This window comes from Citrus sinensis, chromosome 7 (genome assembly GCF_022201045.2).
Source record: "Citrus sinensis cultivar Valencia sweet orange chromosome 7, DVS_A1.0, whole genome shotgun sequence".
Classification (NCBI taxonomy): domain Eukaryota; kingdom Viridiplantae; phylum Streptophyta; class Magnoliopsida; order Sapindales; family Rutaceae; genus Citrus; species Citrus sinensis.
In genome coordinates, this window is record NC_068562.1 from 6,645,741 (window position 1) to 6,668,384 (window position 22,644).

The 22,644-nt window shown below is 34.9% G+C and overlaps 4 protein-coding genes and 1 long non-coding RNA gene across 15 annotated transcripts; 2 read left to right on the top strand and 3 right to left on the bottom strand.

Annotated features, from left to right (window-relative positions):
• The first annotated feature begins 3,352 nt into the window (after window positions 1-3,352).
• Window positions 3,353-9,296, top strand: LOC102612703 (inactive protein kinase SELMODRAFT_444075). 10 transcript variants are annotated; one of them, XM_025098043.2, is made up of 12 exons: window positions 3,353-3,510; window positions 4,153-4,273; window positions 4,404-4,482; window positions 4,585-5,122; window positions 5,742-5,896; window positions 5,988-6,082; window positions 6,223-7,265; window positions 7,667-7,827; window positions 8,031-8,107; window positions 8,191-8,338; window positions 8,502-8,651; window positions 8,772-9,296. In XM_025098043.2, the coding sequence occupies exons 4-12, from the start codon at window positions 4,933-4,935 to the stop codon at window positions 9,021-9,023; spliced, it is 2,271 nt and encodes a 756-aa protein (XP_024953811.2). In that variant the 5' UTR covers window positions 3,353-3,510; window positions 4,153-4,273; window positions 4,404-4,482; window positions 4,585-4,932; the 3' UTR covers window positions 9,024-9,296. The 10 variants fall into 10 exon arrangements, with proteins under 10 accessions (XP_024953811.2, XP_015388006.2, XP_052300297.1 ...); XM_052444337.1 differs by having other exon boundaries at window positions 3,370-3,492; XM_052444336.1 differs by having other exon boundaries at window positions 3,406-3,564.
• On the bottom strand, window positions 9,087-13,327 carry LOC102612402 (U2 small nuclear ribonucleoprotein B''). The gene is made up of 10 exons (XM_006465990.4): window positions 12,913-13,327; window positions 12,502-12,564; window positions 12,013-12,094; window positions 11,820-11,894; window positions 11,652-11,730; window positions 11,457-11,499; window positions 10,805-10,914; window positions 10,606-10,675; window positions 10,301-10,383; window positions 9,087-10,167 (listed from the first exon to the last, which is right to left on the bottom strand). The coding sequence occupies exons 1-10, from the start codon at window positions 13,135-13,137 to the stop codon at window positions 10,137-10,139; spliced, it is 861 nt and encodes a 286-aa protein (XP_006466053.2). The 5' UTR covers window positions 13,138-13,327; the 3' UTR covers window positions 9,087-10,136.
• Window positions 13,328-15,233: 1,906 nt separating this feature from the next.
• On the bottom strand, window positions 15,234-16,398 carry LOC102612101 (PRA1 family protein F2). Its single transcript, XM_052444406.1, has 2 exons — window positions 16,141-16,398; window positions 15,234-16,028 (listed from the first exon to the last, which is right to left on the bottom strand). Exon 2 carries the CDS (start codon window positions 15,998-16,000, stop codon window positions 15,446-15,448), a length of 555 nt encoding a protein of 184 aa, XP_052300366.1. The 5' UTR covers window positions 16,001-16,028; window positions 16,141-16,398; the 3' UTR covers window positions 15,234-15,445.
• A 3,045-nt stretch (window positions 16,399-19,443) lies between these two features.
• On the top strand, window positions 19,444-22,515 carry LOC102619040 (phospholipase D alpha 4). Of its 2 annotated transcripts, none has more exons than XM_006466094.4 (4): window positions 19,444-19,909; window positions 20,117-20,677; window positions 20,779-21,988; window positions 22,085-22,515. In XM_006466094.4, exons 1-4 carry the CDS (start codon window positions 19,793-19,795, stop codon window positions 22,513-22,515), a joined length of 2,319 nt encoding a protein of 772 aa, XP_006466157.2. In that variant the 5' UTR covers window positions 19,444-19,792. The 2 variants fall into 2 exon arrangements, with proteins under 2 accessions (XP_006466157.2, XP_052300358.1); XM_052444398.1 differs by having other exon boundaries at window positions 22,109-22,515.
• LOC112497268 (uncharacterized) lies at window positions 21,944-22,526 on the bottom strand. The gene is made up of 3 exons (XR_003063972.2): window positions 22,378-22,526; window positions 22,225-22,287; window positions 21,944-22,111 (listed from the first exon to the last, which is right to left on the bottom strand). It is a non-coding gene; the product is annotated as an uncharacterized LOC112497268 (long non-coding RNA).
• Between the last annotated feature and the right edge of the window lie 118 nt (window positions 22,527-22,644).

A 22,644-nucleotide genomic window follows, 5' to 3' on the forward strand; every position in this document is an offset into this window, starting at 1 on the left:
GAATCACTCTTCTATCACTTCCATATAAAAAAAGTATTATCTACTTAAACCTAATTCATAGATCCACAGCACACCATTCCGCCATACAAAAATCAATCTTATATTTTATTGATAATCACAAATACACAAATTACGGGTTGATTAATATGGTAATTGTATCTGCCTAATTAAGAATATTATTATTACATAAAACCCATAAAAGAATTCCACAATTCTATTTTTTATTGATCAGCACTCTAGGGATTTATAAAATTACTACATATTATTTAGATATGTACGCTCATTAGGTTGATTTTATGACAAATTACTTTAAGTTGGATGCCTATGTTCCGACATTAAAGAAGACGAGGGGGGCTAAAATCACCATAATTTTCGGTTGTAAATGGAAGTAAATTTAACGTAATATTCCAAAAACTTATTGCTCTTTAGTTTTTTTAATTCATGAGTATGGAGTTTTAATATTAAATTAATAGTCAGAGAACGAATATCTTGGTAAATTAATCAGATAATTTATTGTCTGTTTCGATAATCAACACGTATCAAAGCAGGACAAATTTGAATTCCACTCTTCAATAGGAAATTAAAAAAAATATTATAACAACCAAAATTGATTATCGTAAATCTTGTCTTACGCGTAATTATCAAATGTTTAGCAGGTTCTTTTTTTTGTTTTTCCCCTCAAATTGAATATTTAGCGGGTCCGGTAATGCTGCGAGACACGATCCGTGGCACGTGGCACAAACCCAATAGTTTAATAATATGGGACTGGCGATGCTAACATGCGCAGCTGGCTGGTTCGTTGGAAAACGTGCAGACGGTGACAGGTGAAAGACGCGGTGAGCTAACCTGACGGAGATAGGAGACGGCGAATGGGTCCCTGATTCGTTACGTGGCTGGGTCCGCAGTCAAGTGGCGGGCTGGCAGTTGCTAAAGTGCACCGAGGTCATGCACTGTCATTAATGGCAGCGTTCGAAAATTGAATTGGAGATCAGACAGGGACAGGGGGTAAAGGACATGGTTTTTCGAGTTATTTACGATTTCGGGATTGCCTATTTATTTTGTGTAACTGTGATTACAGGCTTTTTACGGTGTCGTTAATGATTGATATGGGTAAATGGTTACACGTGTCAATTAAGCAGCGAGTGCAGAAACCAGTATTGATTAGGGCGTGTTTGGTGGTTTCTAGTCTCTGTGTGTGTGGGCGTGTGTTGCGGTCGCGTGATGCGTCCACCGATATTGGGAAGCGAAAATTTTTACTTATTTATAGAAATATCCAAGTATTTAATTTGAGCTTATATCATTTGTATGGGGACGGACAAACGTTGAGAATTTTGTGTTCCAATTATTTTAAATTAAAGACGTGTTTTCAAAAACTAAAATCAAATTAAATGCGTGCTTTATTTTAGGACACTAGCTTTAATCTATTTTTTTGACTTCCTTTTTACTAGAACAATTTGACAATTAAAATCGAATTGACGATATAGACACATAGATAGATAACAGATCTACCCACAAATTTATAAAAAGTGTGTCCGTGATCTTTTTGATTTTTGCCCTTTTTGTCTTTGATCTTGTGATTCAAATTAAAGTCCCGATAAAAAAAAAAAAAAATGAAGGGGACCATTACCCCCAAGGACCCATTAAAAATCCCTGCATATTTCGCTTGTTACCGCTAAAGTCTCTGTGACTGTCACAGCCGATCTGAATCCACCTGTGATTGTGCGCGGCCTATGTTATTATTTTCGCAAACAAAACGACAGCGAATCAGCAAAAGCGCCTTAAAAGCCAAACTCAATTCTTCTTTTCCTTTGCAATCGCGGTTCCACTCATTCAAACGATAAAACGACACCGTCACGTGTCATCTCCGCAAATAAAATCAAAAGAAAGGGTGACTTGGGAAAGTTAGTAGCATTGTATTGTGTATATGGCAAAGTTAGTTAGCTGTATGTTGGTGTCCCGGTCTGTACACTGATTTTTTGCGGTGAGATCTCTCTCTTCCTAGGAGAGAAAATGCAAGCAAAAGTAATAAATAGAAAAAAAAAAGGTTAAAATATTTATTTTTTAATTTTAAGTTGAAAAAGAAGCTAATAAATTTAGAATTAATAATACAATTAGTTAATAGAAAACGCATTGGATCTAAATTTTATTTTATTTTATTTTTAGTAATGATCATAAAATCAACTTCATTACATTACCACAGAGTCATTCAAATTGTTTTCAAAAATTTTAAAAATACAAGTTTCCAAAATTAGATATGGACAATGTATTCAAAATTTCGAATATTATATAAGACAAACTTCATTAGTGTATTTTACTCTCTCACTGCAATATATAAAAAATACTGAGAAAGTTCTAAATCTCCTGAAAATTGGTCATTTTTTTATTTTTTAATTTTTCAATCTGATCATAACTCTCTTAGAAACAAGTATCAAAATCACAAAAATAAATCAATCCATATGGCATTGTTGTAGTAAGTGATATTTATCAAAGTGGATATAACAAAGGTCCTAATTTTTAAAGAAGTAATTTATTGAACCATTATATTATGTACATTATGAAGGCCTAGGTCGTCGGAGAGATATAATTAAGAGGGTAATTTTTAAAAACCTCCCCTGAGATTTGAGCTTGTTGCAAGTAGATGACGAGAATTTGTTTATTTGTAAAAAACCCCTACCGTCAGTTAACTTTAACATTGACCGTTAGTTAACTGTGCAAAGACAACATTACCCTTAACAACAGTTTGTAGACGGAAATAACTAAAAAAAAATATAAAATTATTGGCTATTTTACCCTCTTTAAATTATTGATATTTTCTTAAAGTTCCTACAAAAAAAATAAAATTTAAAATTTAAAAAATCCTCTTTAAATTATTGATATTTTCTTAAAGTTCCTACAAAAAAGATAAAATTAAAAACTTGAAAATGAAATAGTTATAATCTTTACCTATGATATTGTAAATCTTTGAAATTGACAAAGATAAAATTGTTAAAAAATAGAGTTTGTGTTTTTTGCACCAACAATTTTATTTTTTATTTTTAGTTATTTTTGTCTACAAACTGTTGTTAAGGGTAATATTATCTTTACACAGTCAACTAATAGTCAATGTTAAAATTAACTGATGATAGAGAATTTTTTATAAATAAATAAATTTTTACCATCTATTTACAATAAGCTCAAACCACAATAGATGTTTTTAAAAATTACTCATAATTGAGATAACTTTTGGACAATCTAGTAAAGTAAACATTAAATGTTAAAATACTGTATATTTAAATAAACAATAAAAGAAAAAAAAAGGGACAGATAAGTAATAATTCCTCAAGGATCAAAATGAAGCTTGTAACAATAATAATAATTCTAAAAAGATTAAAAGGTCCCACGCTCACATTTTCCTCCATTGTCAACAAACAAACTCATCTTCGTGTAATCATTTTTTATCTCGTCTTCCCTCCAACCCAAACGCAGCCTTAGTCGCAGGCCTCTCTAACAGAGGTTGCTGTTGCACACTGTGTAATATATAAACTCTTCCAAATTTCACTTCATTTTCGCTCTTTCACTCTCATGGTATCGTATCAAACACGTTGAATCATTTTGATCTGTGTTAGTCTTTGGTTGTTTCAGCGTGCTTTTTATTATGTATTCGATGAAAATGAAAGCTAAGTAAGGAGGCTGTTTCGTGTGTTTGGTGCTAGCGCTATCGGCTGTAAAGAAACAGAAAAAAAAAAGAAAAAATAAAGGTGTTTTTGTTGTTTTCTTAAAACAGTGTTTGCTTATTCAGAAACAGGGTTTTGTGCTCATCAATTTCTGGGCTTTTGTTTGATTCTGTGCTTGAAATTTTAAGCATTTTTTTTTTTCTATCGAGTCGTTCAACTGTTCGAAGAAAAGCTCAGCTGGTAAAAATAGTAATATTATTATACGTATGTGCGTGTAGGTTCTTTTGTTTTATCTGTTCAGAAAAATATTAGAATACAGAAGGACAATATGTTGTTGGGTTTTTATCTTTTGCTTTCATATTTTGGGTTTTAGCCGGAAAAATAAATTGTAATAATCTGGCATTTTCTAGGCAACGAAACAGAGTTTGCATTGCTAGTATTTGCATTCAACTTTGAAATACTGATCTAGATTTTTTTTTTTTTTTGGGTACTTTTGCAGACTAAATCTGGCTCTGGGTGCTTAGCAATGGTTTGATTTTGTTGAAAATTGAGTTTGCTTTACCAGTTTAAAAGAATCAATAGTCAAATCCAGCAACACAAAAAGCTTCGATGTTTGTATAGTAAATAAACCCTTCTCTCTTGTCATTCAATGATTTGATGAGTCTTTGGCCGGACACTGAGACAACAGAATCTACTCTGCGCATACACTGTTTTCCCATTTCTGATATTGGATTTCCTTACCACCTGTAGTTTGGCTGTTCTTTCACATCTGTTGACTTTATTTACTGATTTGGAGGATCAAAAGCAATATACTAGAGTGATATATACAGTGAGCTTCACTTTTGGACTTGTGTTTCATTTTTTTTTCTTTGCATTTGGTGGAATATTCATCAGGATTGAGCTTAAACGACTGCTTCTCTTACTTTTTCAGCCAAAAGAATATCTAGATCATCAAGATTGCGGCACCCATTTGGGGAACATATCAAAAGATGAGCTGGTGAAGGTGGCTTCTGTCATTTGTGTGCTTCTTGAGGGATTCATGTGAATCAGTTAAAACGGTCTTGTCATTTCTGAAAATTTGTTGTCTCTACAATTGCCTGGATGGAACGAGATTACGTGATTGAAGTTGTCGGATCAAAGATGGTGTGGGCACACCAATAATGCACAATATGTTCATTTGTGTCTAAAAGACACATTTTTTAGCCTCTTTCATACGTATTGGATGATGGGTTTTCAGAATTGAAAATATTAAGGGAAGGAAGTTTCACAGAAATTCTTTATGGCAATGAGTGGAGAAGTGAAAAAAGGGAAGCAGGAGAAAGGTAGTTCCGATGTGGCTGAGAAGGTGGTTGTTGCTGTTAAGGCATCAAAAGAGATTCCTAGGACTGCCCTCGTTTGGGCTTTGACTCACGTTGTTCAACCAGGGGACTGCATTACGCTGCTTGTGGTTGTCCCTTCGCATAGTTCCGGTACCTACTTTTCTTGCCTTCTGATTTTTATGTTACTTTTTTTCTGAATGTTCTAGTGAAGAACAGTTAATGTTTATTTTACTGCTTTTGGTTTTGACATTGATAATGCTTTTTGTTACCACCATTTTCCGTTTGACCTGATTTCAAAACATTTGAGCAATATTCCCAAAAAAACACTGGGCTTCTTCTAATGTCGAAGATTGGTAGAACTTTCTCTCTAATCCTCCTCCTGGTCAATTCTATTACAGTTGCATTGCTGAAAACTGGAACCTTTCATTTATTGATGAGCAATTTCTGCTCTATGGTTTACTCTTTGGATAGTTGGGTCTGAGCTGTTTGGGATATTTCACACAGTAAGCATACAAATTGTAGATCTACCCAAAGCTGAACTGTTGTACTCAAGGGAGGGAAACTTTGCTGCTTATTAACCATCTACTGTATCTTCTTTCTGGCTCAGAGAACCTTTCATTGGATGTCATTTAATACATATTTGCTAAATAGTCAAGTGTGGTTAAGGTTTCTTTGATACCTTCTTTAAAATGCATGGTTTTATTTTTTGGTTTATCCCTGATTTGGTTAATGTGTTACTAAAAATTGTTTGTTTACTGCAATTCTTTAGGTAGAAGATTTTGGGTTTTCCCCAGATTTGCAGGTGACTGTGCCAGTGGTCACCGGAAGTCTTTTTCAGGAACAATCTCAGAACAGAGAGGTGATATTACAGATTCTTGCTCGCAGATGATCCTTCAGCTTCATGATGTTTATGATCCAAACAAGGTATGCTTCCGTGATGTGTTTATTTATTTTAAATGTCATACCTGATTCCAGTTTGCTGATTCTGTTTTTGAATAATGACTTTATTTTGCAGATTAATTTCAAGATTAAAATTGTTTCTGGATCACCTTGTGGAGCGGTGGCAGCAGAGGCCAAAAAGGCTCAAGCTGGTTGGGTTGTTTTAGACAAGTAATTTACCTATTTCTTTTCTTAGAACTAAATGCATTTCAGATGTCACATTTGACTAAAACTAGGTATGGATTATTGCTAGTATTTGTTAGCATTAATTTATGGATCTTCTGTCTGTATTTGTTGGCTTTCATTCACAGACAGCTTAAACATGAGGAAAAGTGCTGCATGGAGGAGTTGCAATGCAACATAGTGGTTATGAAGCGGTCACAGGCTAAAGTTCTTCGCTTGAATTTGGTTGGAACATCCAAGAAAGAAGCTGGAGTTGCTTGCCCATTGCCTTCTGACCCAGATGAATCATTTGAAAAGGATCCAAAGAACAAGGACAGTTCTTCGGGTTCCATCAGGGGACCTGTTGTGACTCCAACTAGCAGTCCAGAGCTAGGGACTCCATTTACTGCAACTGAAGCTGGAACTTCATCAGTGTCAAGCTCAGATCCTGGAACTTCACCATTTTTTATCTCAGGAATTAATGGAGATTTGAAGAAGGAATCATCAGTCATTAGGGAAGACCGGAATCTTGAAGACTCTAGTTCGGACACAGACAGTGAAAATTTGTCTGTGTCATCGGCCAGTATGAGGTTCCAACCATGGATGACAGAGTTTCTTAGATCTCATCATCAGTCATCACACCAGATGGAAGAAGAATGCTCTAGAAGAACTAATAATAAGACTCAAGCATCGACAACTAAAGCTTTGCTTGAGAAGTTCTCTAGGCTCGATCGAGATGCTGGAGTTGGAATGTCAAGCTATCGGACTGACTTGGAATTCAGTGGAAACGTTAGAGAAGCAATATCACTATCCAGAAATGCGCCTCCTGGCCCTCCTCCATTGTGCTCAATATGTCAACATAAGGCGCCGGTATTTGGCAAGCCACCAAGGTGGTTTAGCTATGCTGAATTGGAGCTTGCTACCGGCGGCTTTTCACAAGCCAATTTCTTGGCAGAAGGTGGGTTTGGATCTGTTCATAGGGGGGTACTGCCAGATGGTCAGGCAGTTGCTGTCAAGCAACACAAATTGGCTAGTTCTCAAGGGGATCATGAATTTTGCTCAGAAGTGGAAGTTCTGAGTTGTGCCCAGCACAGAAACGTTGTTATGTTAATTGGATTCTGTATTGAGGACAGGAGGAGGTTACTGGTTTATGAATATATATGTAATGGGTCTCTGGATTCTCATCTATATGGTAATTTTTCGCTTCCTCATTAGAAGATGTGCTCATAGTATAACACAAATGCACTGAATATTGTTATAAATGACCAGTACGCGTGATTAATACTACTTGATTAGCATCTACTTACTAGTTCTAGGTTCTGATTTGTGGCTCTTGGATACGTACTTCGAGGACCTCTGAAAGGTCTCTTTTTCACCGTAATCACTATTTTGCCTAAGATCAGTAATTTTTTTGGCATTACCAAATGTGTTCTGTCAATTTGTTGTAATCATTTATTCCAGAGTGCACTGAAACTTGAAATAAGTAAGGCTTTTCTGTTGTTAAGAGATTCATTGCTATCATTTATCCACATTGTCATTTTATTCATGGTTAGCATCTAAGTGAATGAACAATAAATGTGGATATTGTTTCAGGATGTCATCAAGAGCCATTAGAATGGTCTGCACGGCAAAAGATCGCTGTGGGAGCTGCTCGAGGTCTGCGATATCTTCATGAAGAATGCAGAGTGGGCTGCATTGTGCATCGTGACATGCGACCAAATAACATCCTTCTCACCCATGATTTTGAACCACTGGTAAGAATAACTACTTTGGTTGGAAAATTTAAAATCTACCTGTTAATTTTGTCCTTGATCATTGCATGTTTGGAGATTGATTTTTGCCCTTGATTGTTGATCCCTTGATAAAAATCAGAATACATTTTCTTTTTGCTTTATTCTATTTCAAGGTGCTTGAATTACTAGGTGCTGTGTTCTAAATTTAGCATTTCTTTTGCTAGGTTGGAGATTTTGGCCTTGCAAGGTGGCAGCCTGATGGTGACATGGGTGTGGAAACAAGAGTAATTGGAACATTTGGGTAATCCTGAATGCTAGCTTTTGCTTTTAACTTCAATCTTCCCTTGCAATTATAAACATGAATAAGGTTCTGCTGCTGTGTAGGTATTTGGCGCCGGAATATGCTCAAAGTGGCCAGATTACTGAAAAAGCTGATGTCTATTCATTTGGTGTGGTATTAGTTGAGCTTGTTACTGGACGAAAAGCAGTGGACCTCAACCGACCAAAGGGCCAACAATGTCTTACTGAATGGGTATGCTGTAATGATTTCTGCTTATTATATGTTTATCAATGTTGAATTTTAAACTGTTATGAAGTGTGATTTATTCTCTTAGATACATGGAAAATACTTTGCTAAAATAAGAAGCCAACGAAACAGGTATTGATTTGTTTTTATGCACTTTGATGTGGAATAGGCACGTCCGCTTCTTGAAGAATATGCTATAGATGAACTGGTTGACCCAAGGCTAGGGAATCACTATTCTGAACATGAAGTATATTGCATGCTTCATGCTGCATCTTTGTGTATAAGGCGCGATCCTCATTCCAGGCCCCGCATGTCACAGGTAAAAAGAAACTTTGATTTTAAGCAGTTAAATTTCTTAGATTGTATTTCATTATGTTTATGAATAAAGTTTGAGTCCTTTAATTTGCTTAACTTTTTTTTTTTTTGTGGGGGGTAAAAGGTGCTTCGCATATTGGAAGGTGACACGGTCATAGACACTTACATGTCAACACCTGGGTATGATGTTGGCAGCCGGAGTGGACGGATCTGGGTAGAGCAGCAGCAGCATCAGCAACAGCAACTACCTTATAGCGGTCCCTTGATGAATGAGGCTTTGGAAGGATTTGGTAGGAAGCTCCCCCTTGATTCGCTAAAGGCAGCCTTTTGGGAAAGGGATAAGGCCAGAAGGACCTCCCGTGAAAATGATCTGTAAAGAGCTTACCTTTCATATCAACTAGTAGCTGCTAAATACGTATTTTGGTCCTTTTGTAATCCCCCCTTTTACCCAGTTCTAGGTTCTTTCTATTTTTTTCCCAATGTCCATCTATATTTTGCTCATGTATAGTGGTAGGGAAAGTAGGCAAAGTTAAGCTTTTGTAATTCTTTCGAAAAAATGGAGGAAGCTGAGAGTATCATGTTCTTAGTTCTATCTCATCTGTGTGCCTTTTGGCTAAATCAATTAAGCCTTACATGGATTATGCCTTCACTCTGTTCTGTACGTTTCTGTTGTCTGAATTTTCAATTTTTCAATTGTGGGGACCAAGATGGCAGCTTTGGCGGGACTAGTTATTGGAGGCGGAAAATTACTCTGGAGAGGCAGCAGATAAAACATAAATCTGAAATTTGTCTAGCCTTGGGAAGCTGACAAACGACCAAGCTAAGCTGCAAGCATTCGAACCAATCACCGTGCAAAGTATTAAATGCAGGCAGAGAATCGACCTATCCTGGGTGTTTTTTAACTTTTTTTTAATTAAATTTCGAAATTACTAGAGAAACACACGAGAGGACAAGGATATAACCAAGATCTGCTGGTCTTCTAATGATGACGAGAGCTAGCAGAGATTCAGAAGGCAGGCGATCTAAAACAAAAAAAGGTCATTTATTGTGGTAACATCAGTACGTTTGAAAGTTGGCATGACACAGACAAATAGACAATTAGACGTTGGACAGCCACAGGCTACTCATGCCTTATCCACGGGGCCAGTATGTATATTTTTGCATCATAATCATCAGACCGAATCCTGAACCTCAAGCCTGAAAACCGAAAATTTGATTGAGAAGTACTTAATTGAGTTAATTCTGAATAACTTAACACTGAGGTAAAAAGAACCATCTATCTTGTTTAATGTTCTACATTCTCGACAAGTTTACATTGTTGGATATTTCAGCTAACTCTTCAACTATTGAGGGGTACAGAATCACACAGCTAATATGGATGAAAAAGAAATAATAATAATAATAAAGAGGAAAGCTCCATCAACTGCAATCCTATTTGGCTGAAGACTTCCCGATAAAAAGAAAATTGTCAACCTCACTCCCTTCTCCCCTACAACTTGCGCATTTTCGACCTTGCATACCTAAAGGGGAACAATTCAAAATAAATAATAGAAATCTTGGTTTAAATCTAGATAGCAACAGTGGAAAGTAAACATTCAAGTGCATGTTTAGAGAAAGTATTTCAAGCTAGTGAAACAAGTTCAGCAGAGGTACTCTATGTGCATGCCGCCTCGATCAGATGACGGTAACGTGCTGTCTTGAAGCCCCTCCATGGCTATACTAGCTTGTTCAACTTCCTGGGAAGACACAGCAAAAAAGACCATTTAATGAGATCATGCGATCATTCACAAATAATGTTATGACAAATAACCCTAATCATACAGTTTGGATGCATCTTCACACAGTTTAGGCACATTAACCCTAATCAGTCATCAAGGAACCATAGTCATAAACTCATAATATGTTGGGGCCATCTCCTATAAATGGTAAAGTCACATTTATCCAGCATTATCAAATACCTCAAAATCAGCAAATGCAACTGGCATTCCACCTCTAGCACGCATTTTGAGCATGTTGAATCCCGGATAACTACAGCCCTCCAAAACAATGAAGCAGATGTGGATATTATCATAAAACAGAGAAAAATCAATCACTACATCTGAGGAAGAGAAAATTCCAGCCAACAAATATTGGAGTATGGATACTATTGTAACTTACGCTGATAAAGTTTGCTTTAGTTCATCTTCAGTACAGTTCGGACCAAGGTTTGCAATAAATAATGTTGAACATGGTTGAACACCGCCTTCATAAGGTTTTTCTGACTGCTCCTGCAGCAGTGAAAGAGTCGAAACACTTTTTTCACTCAGATAATCAACATGCACACACTGCATTAATGATAACGATATGGTAATCTTTAAATGGAATGCATATATTGATTTGAAGTTTCAGAAATTTACAAAGTTTCATCCTCTGGTACTCCTCTAGTTTTACTTTCCAAAATTTTCTCAGAACATTTATCCTCTCCATAAGTTGTATGACAATACTGCCATTTTACTGAGTAGAGAACTATCATTCATCAAATGTAGCAAAAAAAATTTCATTCAAACTGAGCAAAGCAGAGGAATGATTCTATATGAATGCATAAAGCCACAAATTATGATATTTTTGTCCTTCTGATAACAGTCATTTCACTAGTGCAGACTTCCACATGTACCTGATAAAGGTTTTCTTTTTTTTTTTAAATTAAAAAAAAAACATATAGATCAATGCCACACGTAATGTAACATTTTTCACAAATCACTATGAGAAATGAATTATCTTCCCACAACCTCCCCTGCATTTTTAGATAAGTGAAGTGGCTTTCACTTACATTTATGGGTGCCACAGCATTGCCTGAATCAGTAGCTCTCTCACTGCTTATTACAAGACAAAGAGACAAACTTAGAAATGCACAAAAAACGTAAGACGAACCAAATAAATCTTCTAAACTCTGGATTTTAAACACAGCAAAATTGGAAAAATTCACTCTTAAATCCATGATCATGTTTTCTCAAGTGTTTGTAACCTCTGTGTAGTCACGAAATCACCCTTATCGGCCGAATCAATATTGCGTACAGGGGATGCTTCATCTGTATCACTATCTCCTGAAAGTGGAAAAGTGTGCCAACATGAGCAGGTATTTAAAAATAACGCTCATCTCTTGGTGAACGTTACAAGTTAATCATCAAATTACCATCAGCACTCGATGATTCTTGAACGTTAGCTTCTGTTTTAGTTCTTTTATCAATAACAACATAGGCACCACTCCCTGAGAAAGAAAGAAAGTCAGCCGCCAACTATCCCAAAAGTTATTTGGAGGTCAACCAAAACTCCTGCAGTGATTTGCATGCACTTGGGGAAATTTTTTTGAAAATACAAGAGTGTACCTGGCTTGCGTTTTTTTCTTGAGTTTGACCTAGCCAGTTCAATATGCAGGACTGATCCAGATTGTGGATCAAATTTCACACCCTAAAAATAATCATCAAAGAAACAAGTCAGAAGCAACACCCACTTCCAATACCTTATAATAGCATTGCAACCTCCACGGAAGATGTATTGATTAGAAAAACAACTGGAAGCTGAGCTCTCATTCCTGTTTGAGTTCACTGCTAAAATACAATAAAGTATATAGATGGGAAACACTCAGCAGCATGTTCACCGTTCTTTTATTTTCTTATCACAAGGAACGAAAGGATTTTTAAAGGTAGCGATCTACTTATTGTAAACAAAATTCCCAAGTTCAAAGTAATCTCCAATTCTCCAGATATAAAAATATTGAGCTAAGCATACACATATTCGGACGACCATATCGAATTTGATGACAGCAAAAGCAGAAGTACAAACAAAATATTTTTACTGAATAATTAAGTTCTCACATTCAACTCATGCAGTGCTGCAACTGCTGTTTGATGATTGACAAAGGTGGCAAATGCAACAACCTGAAAACAAGAGATCAGAGCCTTCGATGCGTTACAACAATCCCTGTTCTAATCACCTTACAAAAACGCTAAAAATGAATTAATAACGTAATGCATATATATTCAGCTTTTGCAATTTCTGAGAGTAAATTCTTAACTTTTTTTCAGCAATTAAAAGCTATATAGAAAGCTTTAGCAACACAAATACATGAAGATTACCTCATTACAACCAAATGAAACCGATTTTTGTCTTTTATAATAAAGTTTTCATCGTTCTCGGGAAACAAACAAAACGTTGAAAATTTTCGCGGGAAACGAACAGAAAGTTCCAAAATTTTCTCGGGAGAAAGCGAAAGAATGGGGGGCTACCTGGTTGCCGCGACCAGTATACTTGAGCTGACAGAAGTCGAAACCGGGCTTTCGGCGAAAGAGGTTGTGAATTTCACGCGCTCGGACATCGTCGGGAAGTCCCGACACGAATAGCGTATTAATGCCGTTGTCTTGCTGTTGGTGATGGTATGGAGGAGGCGGCACCGGCGGGGGAGGAGGATGAATTGGAGGGAGGTAGTAGGGATCGTACGGCGGGTGAGCCATCAAGATGGACGGCTCTGATTGATCGTAAAGAGTGTGTGAAACGCACTTCGAATTTGCCTCTTCACTTTCTAATACCGATTAGCACCTTGGAGTACAATGGTTTTATGCATGTGGTACAAAAACCATTAGCATCAAATTGTGATTATCATAGTTGGGATTTGCTTTCTTTTAAAAGTTAAAACAATGAAACACACAACTTTCTTTCATGGTAATAAGTAGCAATACACACTTGTTGATTGCAGACATTTAGATGAATATACAATTTAATTTATTACAAAATATAAACAATGAAATCATTAAAAAAAAAATATTGATGGGTGGAAAGAAAAATAATACACCAGAACATCCATAATTATATTACCACGCAAACTCAATGTAACAAACCCATCATTACAAAATAGACCAATATAATTTTGTTATTATTATCCAATGTTGACATAATGAGATTAAGGGTCCACAACTCCAAGTCTCCAACTCATTAATTTCTTCTATTTGTGTGTATATATATAATAATTTTTTTAATATGAATACTCTTATTCTTTGTATGTGAACATACTGTTTAATCATAAAATTTAATAGAATCAAAATTTTAACTCTTAAACTGCACGATTTTACAATTTATTCAGAAATAAATTTATTAAAACTCTACAGTTTAAAAATATATTTGCATTAAAAAAAAATCCAAGCATCCAAACTGAAAAATCATTGTAGATTTTAAGACCATGTTCGTATTAACAAAAAATAATGACATCTGAACTCAAGAATCATTGTATACTTTAAAGTTTCATTCATTGGATGCCTCATGTCTTGGGCCTTGAGAATATGAAAAGCTGAAAAGCCTTATGATAAGCCTAAAAAGTTGTTCACGTTATATATTTTTTTAAAGTTGTTCGTTATATCCCTAAAAGATTATGTTAATTTTATTTTTAAATATTTATTTATTTACTTATGTGATAAAAAAAAGTGAAAAAATATATTAATTTTTTTTAAAAATTAAATAAAAAATAATATTATTTTAATTAAATAATTTTTTAAAAAAAATAAATGGTAATTAAAGCACTTCTCTCATTCTCTAACAAAAAATAATAAAATATAAATTGAAGAGAAAGAAAATAAATCTATAAAATTGAATAGAGAGAATCATTTCTTATTTAAAGAATCTTAATTGAAGTACCGTTTAAAATTTTAAATATTAATATAACTTTTCAAATAAGTAATAAAGTTTTATCTCATTTAAGGTGGCTCTTCAAATAAATAATAAAGTTTCATCTGATCCTGCTTAGCTCTTCAGCATGCATACTTAGAAAAACAGATAAAGGCATTTGATCTTATTATAAACCAACAAAGATAAAGGCATTCATTCGGTCCAGTGGCTGCAAGCAGTGAATAAAAAGACCATCCAATTCAAAAAATTTCGAGCGCATTTGCAACCCCCCGAGGGTGGGAAAAACATTTTCGTTGGATATGTTACGAATTAACAAATTACTTTTGAGCTTTGGGTCGATGATATCTGAGTGCATTAGTTTTCGTCCGAGTCTCTACAAAAGTCAAACAAAAAAAAACAAAACAAAAAAATCTTCTCCTAGAGATAGACGGTGGAATTAATGAACTTAGTTGAGGTGTGGACCGTGGAATAGAAAACATTATTCGATAAATCATGGATTGAAGAATTTGTAGGCCGTAACAATTTTTTTTTATACACTAATATATTATACTCAGAATTCTATTGATATTTATAATAAAAAATCAGTTAAGATTTTTTTAATTAATCTTATTATAATCAGTCTGACTATTAATAAAATTAGAAAGAAATATACCTTCATTATTAATATCATAGAGATATCAATTCTATCCATATATCTTAATAGAATCAAAATACTCTCCTGATCTAATTTTCTCCTGAGTGAAAAAAATATGAGTGATTAATAATTAATAAATAAAAAAAAATTAAATTTTATCTATACACTATCACTTAAAAATAAATAACCCAATATTTTTTAAAATTAATAAGAGCTCACATTTTCCCACCTCAATATATGGGGAGACAACTAACCCCCGTTGGCAATGATAACTAAAGGTCAAAGAGCCTTAATTGGTTGCAAGAGTGACTGTGAGTGATTTCAATAGTCCACAAATTTGAGTTACGAAGAAAAACATCCAAATTATTGAACAAAAATGAACAAAGTAAAAAGGCAACAGTCGAATTTCAATTAATTACATGAATTAATTAAACCCAAATTTAGACACAGTAAAGAAACACGGGTGACGACGACGACATCGAGAGAGTGCTAATAAATTAAATAATTAATTAAGAAGAAGAAGGTGCAGCAGTACTCATCAAGTGAGCAGATTCTTCATCCAAGAACAAATCATCGGTCTTCCTCAAGGCGGCGTGCAGCAGCACAACGACGGCCCCGATCAGCAGCGCCAGCAGTATGTTCTCCGTGGCTCTCGTCAAGAACAAGAACACCAGCGTCAGCACCGACAGCACGAGCAGCACCACCCGGTCGTCGATCGTGCGGCCCACGACCACCAAGGGCTGGTCGCGCAAGAAGTAGAGGAACAGCCACGCGGCCATCATGACTATGAACACGATCAGCGATACGGGGTGCCAGAGGAGGCTCAGGAAGAGCACCAGGAGGACGATGATGGCGTAGTTCATGCGGAAGTAGGCGGCGTTGACCTTCACTCTGTTGATTGCTTCCTTGAAGTTGGCCGGGAACTTCACGGCGTGAATGTCGAACATCAGTTTCCAAGGGTGGCGGGAGCCGAGGCCAGCTTTGATGCGTTCTTTGGCGCGTGAGACGTATTCCAGGTTCGACGCCGCCCCCGACGACGTCGGAATTGTGCCGTAGCTGGTCATTTTATTATTTTTATCTTTTTTTATTGGCCTTCAGAAAGAAAGAATTGGTTGGTTGATTGATTATTATTTGGAAGAATTAATATGAAGGGAAAAGAAAAAGAATGATTACTGAAGAAAAAAAAAAGAAAAAGAGAGGGAACCTGGGAGTGGGAGGTGGTCGAGGGCGTGAAGAAGCGAGATGTGTGGGTTTATAATGTGACGTTGAGCACCATTTGCTTTGGTACTTACTATAATGCGTGCATCACATCACGTGTCATCTCATCTCATCTGGGTTTATGATTATTTTGATTTGATATTTGTGCAAATTGTTAATGGTGTTATGTTTGACTTCATGGTTCATTTGGATTCGTTGTATGCATATAACTAAAATTAGCTGGAATGAGGATATTACTTTTAGAAAAAGATAATTTGTTGTTTAGTTGGGAAAATTTATTCTTGTAAGTTTTCTTTATCAAATGGAAAATTTGATAAAGATAAGTTTTCATATAAGTTTTTTCTTTAGTTTATAAATTTGATAAAGACATGATTATTAAAAGATTCTCATTCTTTTACTACTTTAAGAATGGTAAAATATCGTATGACTGTAAAAAATATATATTTTACTGCCATAATCTCGTAAAATCTTTTATTTTATAACTTTTCTAATTAAAACTATTAGTTAACCGGATAGTTGATTAGTAAAATATCAACTTTGTCCTTTATAGTAAAAATGCACAAATAGAGATATCAAATGGTAGGTAAAAAAATTATTGTTATGTCCTTAAATTGTTTTTTTTTTTTTTTGAGTTTTGTTATACACAGATTGTTATTGATATTATATCTGACATTACAATTATAATATTTACAATCGTACTAAACAACTGGGACCACCGCCATACATGAACTCACTAAAACACTTACTCAGATACTTTAAACCCTCTCTAATATTTGAGGGGTGCCTACTACACTCACATTTTATTCGAGGGAGAAAATATGTCTACTAATTACTTAATAATTGAGGGAATACTGAAACTAACCTCTATAATACTCATTGTAAGTGAAAAACTTCTCACATTTGATCAAATGTCCATTGGTACGTCCTTAGATTGTTAAATAATAATTTAAGTATGAATTGTGAATAACCCTAACTTGTTGTAACTATAAAAGTAGTAAATTGATTAAAATACCCCTGAATATTTTTGTTAAAAAAAAACTTAAATTATTGTTAAACTTAAACACTTAACAATGATTTTATATTTATTATTTGATACTTCTATATGTGTGTTTTATCATAAAAGTTAAAATTAATATTTTACTAGTCAACTAACGGTTCTAATGAAAAAGTAATAAAATGAAAATTTCTACAAACTTGTAGTGGTAAAATGATAGAAAATAATACTTTTTTATAATCATTTAATATTTTATAGTTCTTAAAGTGGTGAAATAATAAAAACCCTTATTAAAACTAATAAAAAACCATGGGATTGTCATACTAAGAAAACCATTCAACGGTGGAGATTGGTAAAGTTGATGAAGTGTGATGGATTGCACAAACATTATTACAATCAATTAGTTGAAGTTGTGAAGTAGAAATGTAGAATATAGTTCGGACCCGACACTTTGGAACTACCCATCAAGCAAGGGCATAAGTTGGACTGGTATGCAGATAAGACCACACTAACCAGTGTGGGGACGGCACCGATTGAGAGACGTCAGGGTGCCACCGAGGCCGGCCACTCCGCCACGCGGCATGTTCCAAGCCACTAGAAAATTGTACACCAGCTTATCTTTCCCATCAAATAAAGTTGTCTGCGTCTTTGGGCTAATCTACAGGCACAAGTACCTGCCACGCGATAACAGACCAATAGATTTTGACCAAAGTTTTTAAAAAATACTGACCAGTTATATGTTACAGCACGTAAAGTTATGTGCATAAAATATAACTCCATGTGGTGGCAGCTGGTGTTGTTTGAAATATTTCACAACGTTGCCCCTTCTATAAAGTGTGTGCATATATATATAGTCTTTCGTGGACGTTTATATTTTTTTAAAAATATAAATAAAGATTTTACGCTATTGTCAAAAACATTTTGACAAATAATTTTTCAACACTTTATAATAATATAAAGGGTAAAAACTTGTTTAGTCCCTATATTTTGAGCTTAGTACCCATTTAATCCCTATATTTTTAAGAATACCTCAAAACATCCTTACTATTAAATATTGACACTTATGCCATTATTTTTTTTATTTTTTTTAGCATGCTTTTGTAATTTTACACTCTTACAATAATGTTTCTTTTTTAGATATTAATAAAAAAATTAGATTATCAAATTAAACCCAAAAATAAAATAAAAAAATAAAAAAGATATATATTAATTTTTGTGGAAGCTCATGTGTGTCTAAAAAAAATTAATTTTGTAAAAAAATAAGTTATCAATTTAAAAAAAAATTAATATTTTAACTTCTTAGCAGACTGTTCCACAAAAATTAATATTGTTTTTATTTTATTTTTTGTGTTAAACTGGTAATTTAATTTTTCTTTTTAATAATGTTTAAAAAAAGAACATTATTGTAATAGGATAATATTGTAAAAAAAAGTTAAAATGAACAAAAGGTAATGGCAAGGATGTCAATAATTTAATGATAAGGATACTTTGAGTTATTTTTAAAAATATAGGGACTAAACGGACACTAACCTCAAAATATAAGAACTAAACGAGCTTTTACCCTATTATAAAGTATTTAATAATGATCTAAAATTTTAAATCCACATTTTAAAAAAGATAGACGCACGCATCTATAAATGATTATATTCACGAGATGAAATTGATTCAATTATGCATGCTTTTCAACGTAATTCAATCCCATCAAATGTGACTCGTTAAATAGAATTCATTGACGAAATGTAAGAACGGAATCCTACCCACGTGAACGGTTCTCACAACATGCTCATAAAATTGCAAATGGCAAGAAGAAAATGAGAATGGTTAATGAACAAAAAACCAAAACCTGGACAAGAAAACATTTGAGATCTCAAAAGAAATCGAAAGTTAGAAATTTTAGTTGGAACTACACGGATGTCCATTGCAAAATAATTGTTGTTGTGTCTTCTCTCCAATGTCTTTAATTGTTGTCACATCCTCTAATTTTATCATCGATCGCTTCGACCAGGCTTTAAAATCATCCATGCTTTTCCCAACAGGAATTAAATAGCAGCTAGATATGGGTGTCTTTTTCATTGGTACATTTTCTGATTTTGGTCCTGTTGAAAATTGGTTAAAAGTATTGGCATAATTAGGATTATATGGCACAATTAGGCATAAATTGGTTAAAGTTTTGGCCAAATTAATTACATCTTTTTTATGATGAAATATGCCCATAATCACCATTACACAATCTTCCTTACAATCGTATAAAACACGTTTATCTTGCACGTGTAGTCTCAAAAGATGACATAACAACAATGTCAAATTATACAAGTTTGCTTCTGATTCAAAACTGGAATTGCTAGTTTTTCATTTACATTTTGTGTTGAGAAGAAGTGTGATTTGAGTTCAAGAAACTTCAACTTGATGTGTAAACTTGTTATAGGCAGACTTGAAGGTTGCCTCTAAGATTTAGACTAGGAACATAGAAAATTTCACAAGTCTTTCCAACTGACAACACTTTGATTCCATTGTTTTGCCTTCCAAGTTTCCATGGCAACTGCAAGCCCTCGCCTACCTTTATATATGAATATGAATTGACAAATGTTATTCATAACTTGCCAAAATTAAACATTTCCCATTTCTCTCTCTCTCTCAAGTCAATATGGTTTTGAAGTATGAAGGCCATAGTGCGATGGAGGGAAAGCTTAAATTTCTTCATGGAACACTTGAGGCAACTATATTTGATGCAACACCGTACATACATCCATTTCCCTTCAACGTGAGTATAGATTTCGCCTTTTAGCTTATATAATGTGCTATCAAGATTTTTGGATATTAAAAATTGTATCGGGTAATTCAAGGTCTACTTGATTAATTTTAAGAGTACGATAATTAAAGTGTTTGATAAAGCAATTCTCTTAATGGTTAAATTATTTCATAACAGTAATTAACTGTAGAACTTTTTGACATAATTATGTTTTTGCAGTGTGTTTTTGTTAATGGAAAGCCTACCTATGTAACAATCAAGATTGATAACAAAAAGGTGGCAAAAACAAGCCATGAACATGACAGAGTTTGGAATCAAACATTTCAGATTCTGTGTGCACACCCAGCTGATGCAACAATCACCATTACATTGAAAACAAAGTGCTCAGTCTTGGGAAAAATTCACATCCAAGCTCTTCAAATACTCAATGAGGCAAGTTTGATTAGCGGGTTCTTTCCTCTTGAGATGGAAAATGGGAAGCCGAACCCGGACCTCAGGCTCAGGTTCATGTTATGGTTCAAACCAGCAGCATATGAACCAACATGGGGGAAAATAATTAGCAATGGTGAATTCCAGGGTCTGAGGAATGCTTCATTTCCTCAAAGATCAAATTGCCATGTCAAGCTTTATCATGATGCTCATCATAGCTCTTCATTTGAGCCTCCGTATGATCTTTGTGGGTCTCCAGGAAAGCTATGGGAGGATGTTTACAAGGCCATTGAGGGTGCAAAGCATCTGATTTACATCGCAGGCTGGTCTCTCAATCCCAAGATGGTTCTGGTAAACAAAATTAAACACTTTTTATTTTATTATTTTTTATTTATTTACTCCTTTGATTCTTTATTCTTGATTTTAGAAGCCCCGAGATTGATCTGTGGCAGGTCAGAGATTCTCAAACAGAAATTGCCCATGCAAGAGGAGTTCAGCTTGGTGAATTGTTGAAACATAAAGCTGAAGAAGGTGTAGCTGTGAGAATTATGCTTTGGGATGATGAAACATCCTTGCCAATCATCAAGAACAAAGGCGTAATGAGGACACATGATGAAGATGCATTTGCTTACTTCAAACACACCAAAGTTATTTGCAAATTGTGTCCTAGATTACACCACAAGTTCCCAACTCTCTTTGCTCACCACCAAAAGACCATAACTGTAGACGCCAGAGCACAAGATTCTATCTTCGACAGAGAAATTATGAGCTTTGTTGGTGGATTAGATCTTTGCGACGGCCGCTATGATACAGAGAAACATTCATTGTTTCAGGCACTTAACTCAGAATCACATTGTTTTGATTTCTATCAGATAAATATTGCAGGCGCTAGCCTTCACAAAGGAGGGCCAAGAGAGCCTTGGCATGACGTTCATGCTTGTATCACTGGCGAAGCAGCTTGGGATGTGCTAACAAATTTTGAACAAAGATGGACTAAACAATGTGACCCTTCATTGTTAGTTCCCATCAGCAGCATACCAAATCTGGGGCACAAGTCTAATATTATTCCTTCAAGCAATTATTTCAACCAAAGAAATTGGAAAGTGCAAGTTTTTAGATCAATAGATCATGTTTCAGCTAGCCAACTGGCCAAAAATTTAACTGTGGAGAGAAGCATACATGAGGCTTATGTGGAAGCCATAAGGAAAGCTGAACGGTTTATCTACATTGAGAATCAATACTTCATTGGGGGATGCCAATTGTGGGAGAAAGATAAGCACTGTGGCTGCAGAAATTTGATTCCTATAGAGATAGCACTAAAGGTTGTGAGTAAGATCAAGGCAAAGGAGAGATTTGCAGTGTATATATTGATACCAATGTGGCCTGAAGGGGTGCCCACTAGTGACCCTGTTCAGGATATATTGCATTGGACTAGAGAAACGATGGCAATGATGTATAAATTGATTGGAGAAGCAATACAAGAAAGCGGCCAGGTGGGTCACCCAAGAGATTTCCTGAACTTCTTCTGCCTTGCAACTAGGGAAGAGAAGAAGAGCAATGGGGAATTTGTCCCCCCATATTCTCCTCATCCAATGACTCAATATTGGAATGCTCAAATGCATAGAAGATTCATGGTTTATGTTCATTCCAAGCTCATGATAGGTATGATTACAGTATTAGTACTTTGATAACAACTTTACAATTGCAAATGCATTCAAAAATATATGTTTTTATGAACTAACAATATTTTCCGTTCAGTGGATGATGTGTACCTCTTGATAGGATCTGCAAATATAAACCAAAGATCAATGGATGGGCAAAGAGACACTGAAATTGCAATAGGGTGTTACCAGCTGCCCAAAAATGATGATCAAAACAGCGAAGATATTAGTGCATACCGTTTGTCGCTATGGTACGAACATACTGGACTTGCAGAGGGACTATTTCGAGAACCTGAAAGCCTGGAATGTGTGCAGAAAATATGTTCAATAGGAGATGAAATGTGGAATATTTACAGTGGTGAAGAAGTTGTAGACATGGACGGTGTTCACCTGGTAACTTATCCTGTGAATGTAACACCTGATGGATTGATTGAGGATCTTGTTGATGAAGGTGGAAATTTTCCTGATACAAAAACTCCAGTGAAGGGAAAGAGATCAAAAGTATTGCCTCCCATATGCACCACTTAGTTATATATGAATCTGTGGCTTTGCCGAAACTTGTACACATATGAAAGCTGTGAAGACATGAATGTATGATATCGATGTAAAAACCATAAGCACTAGAGTTTAATTATAAATTTTAGAAAAAATAGAAAA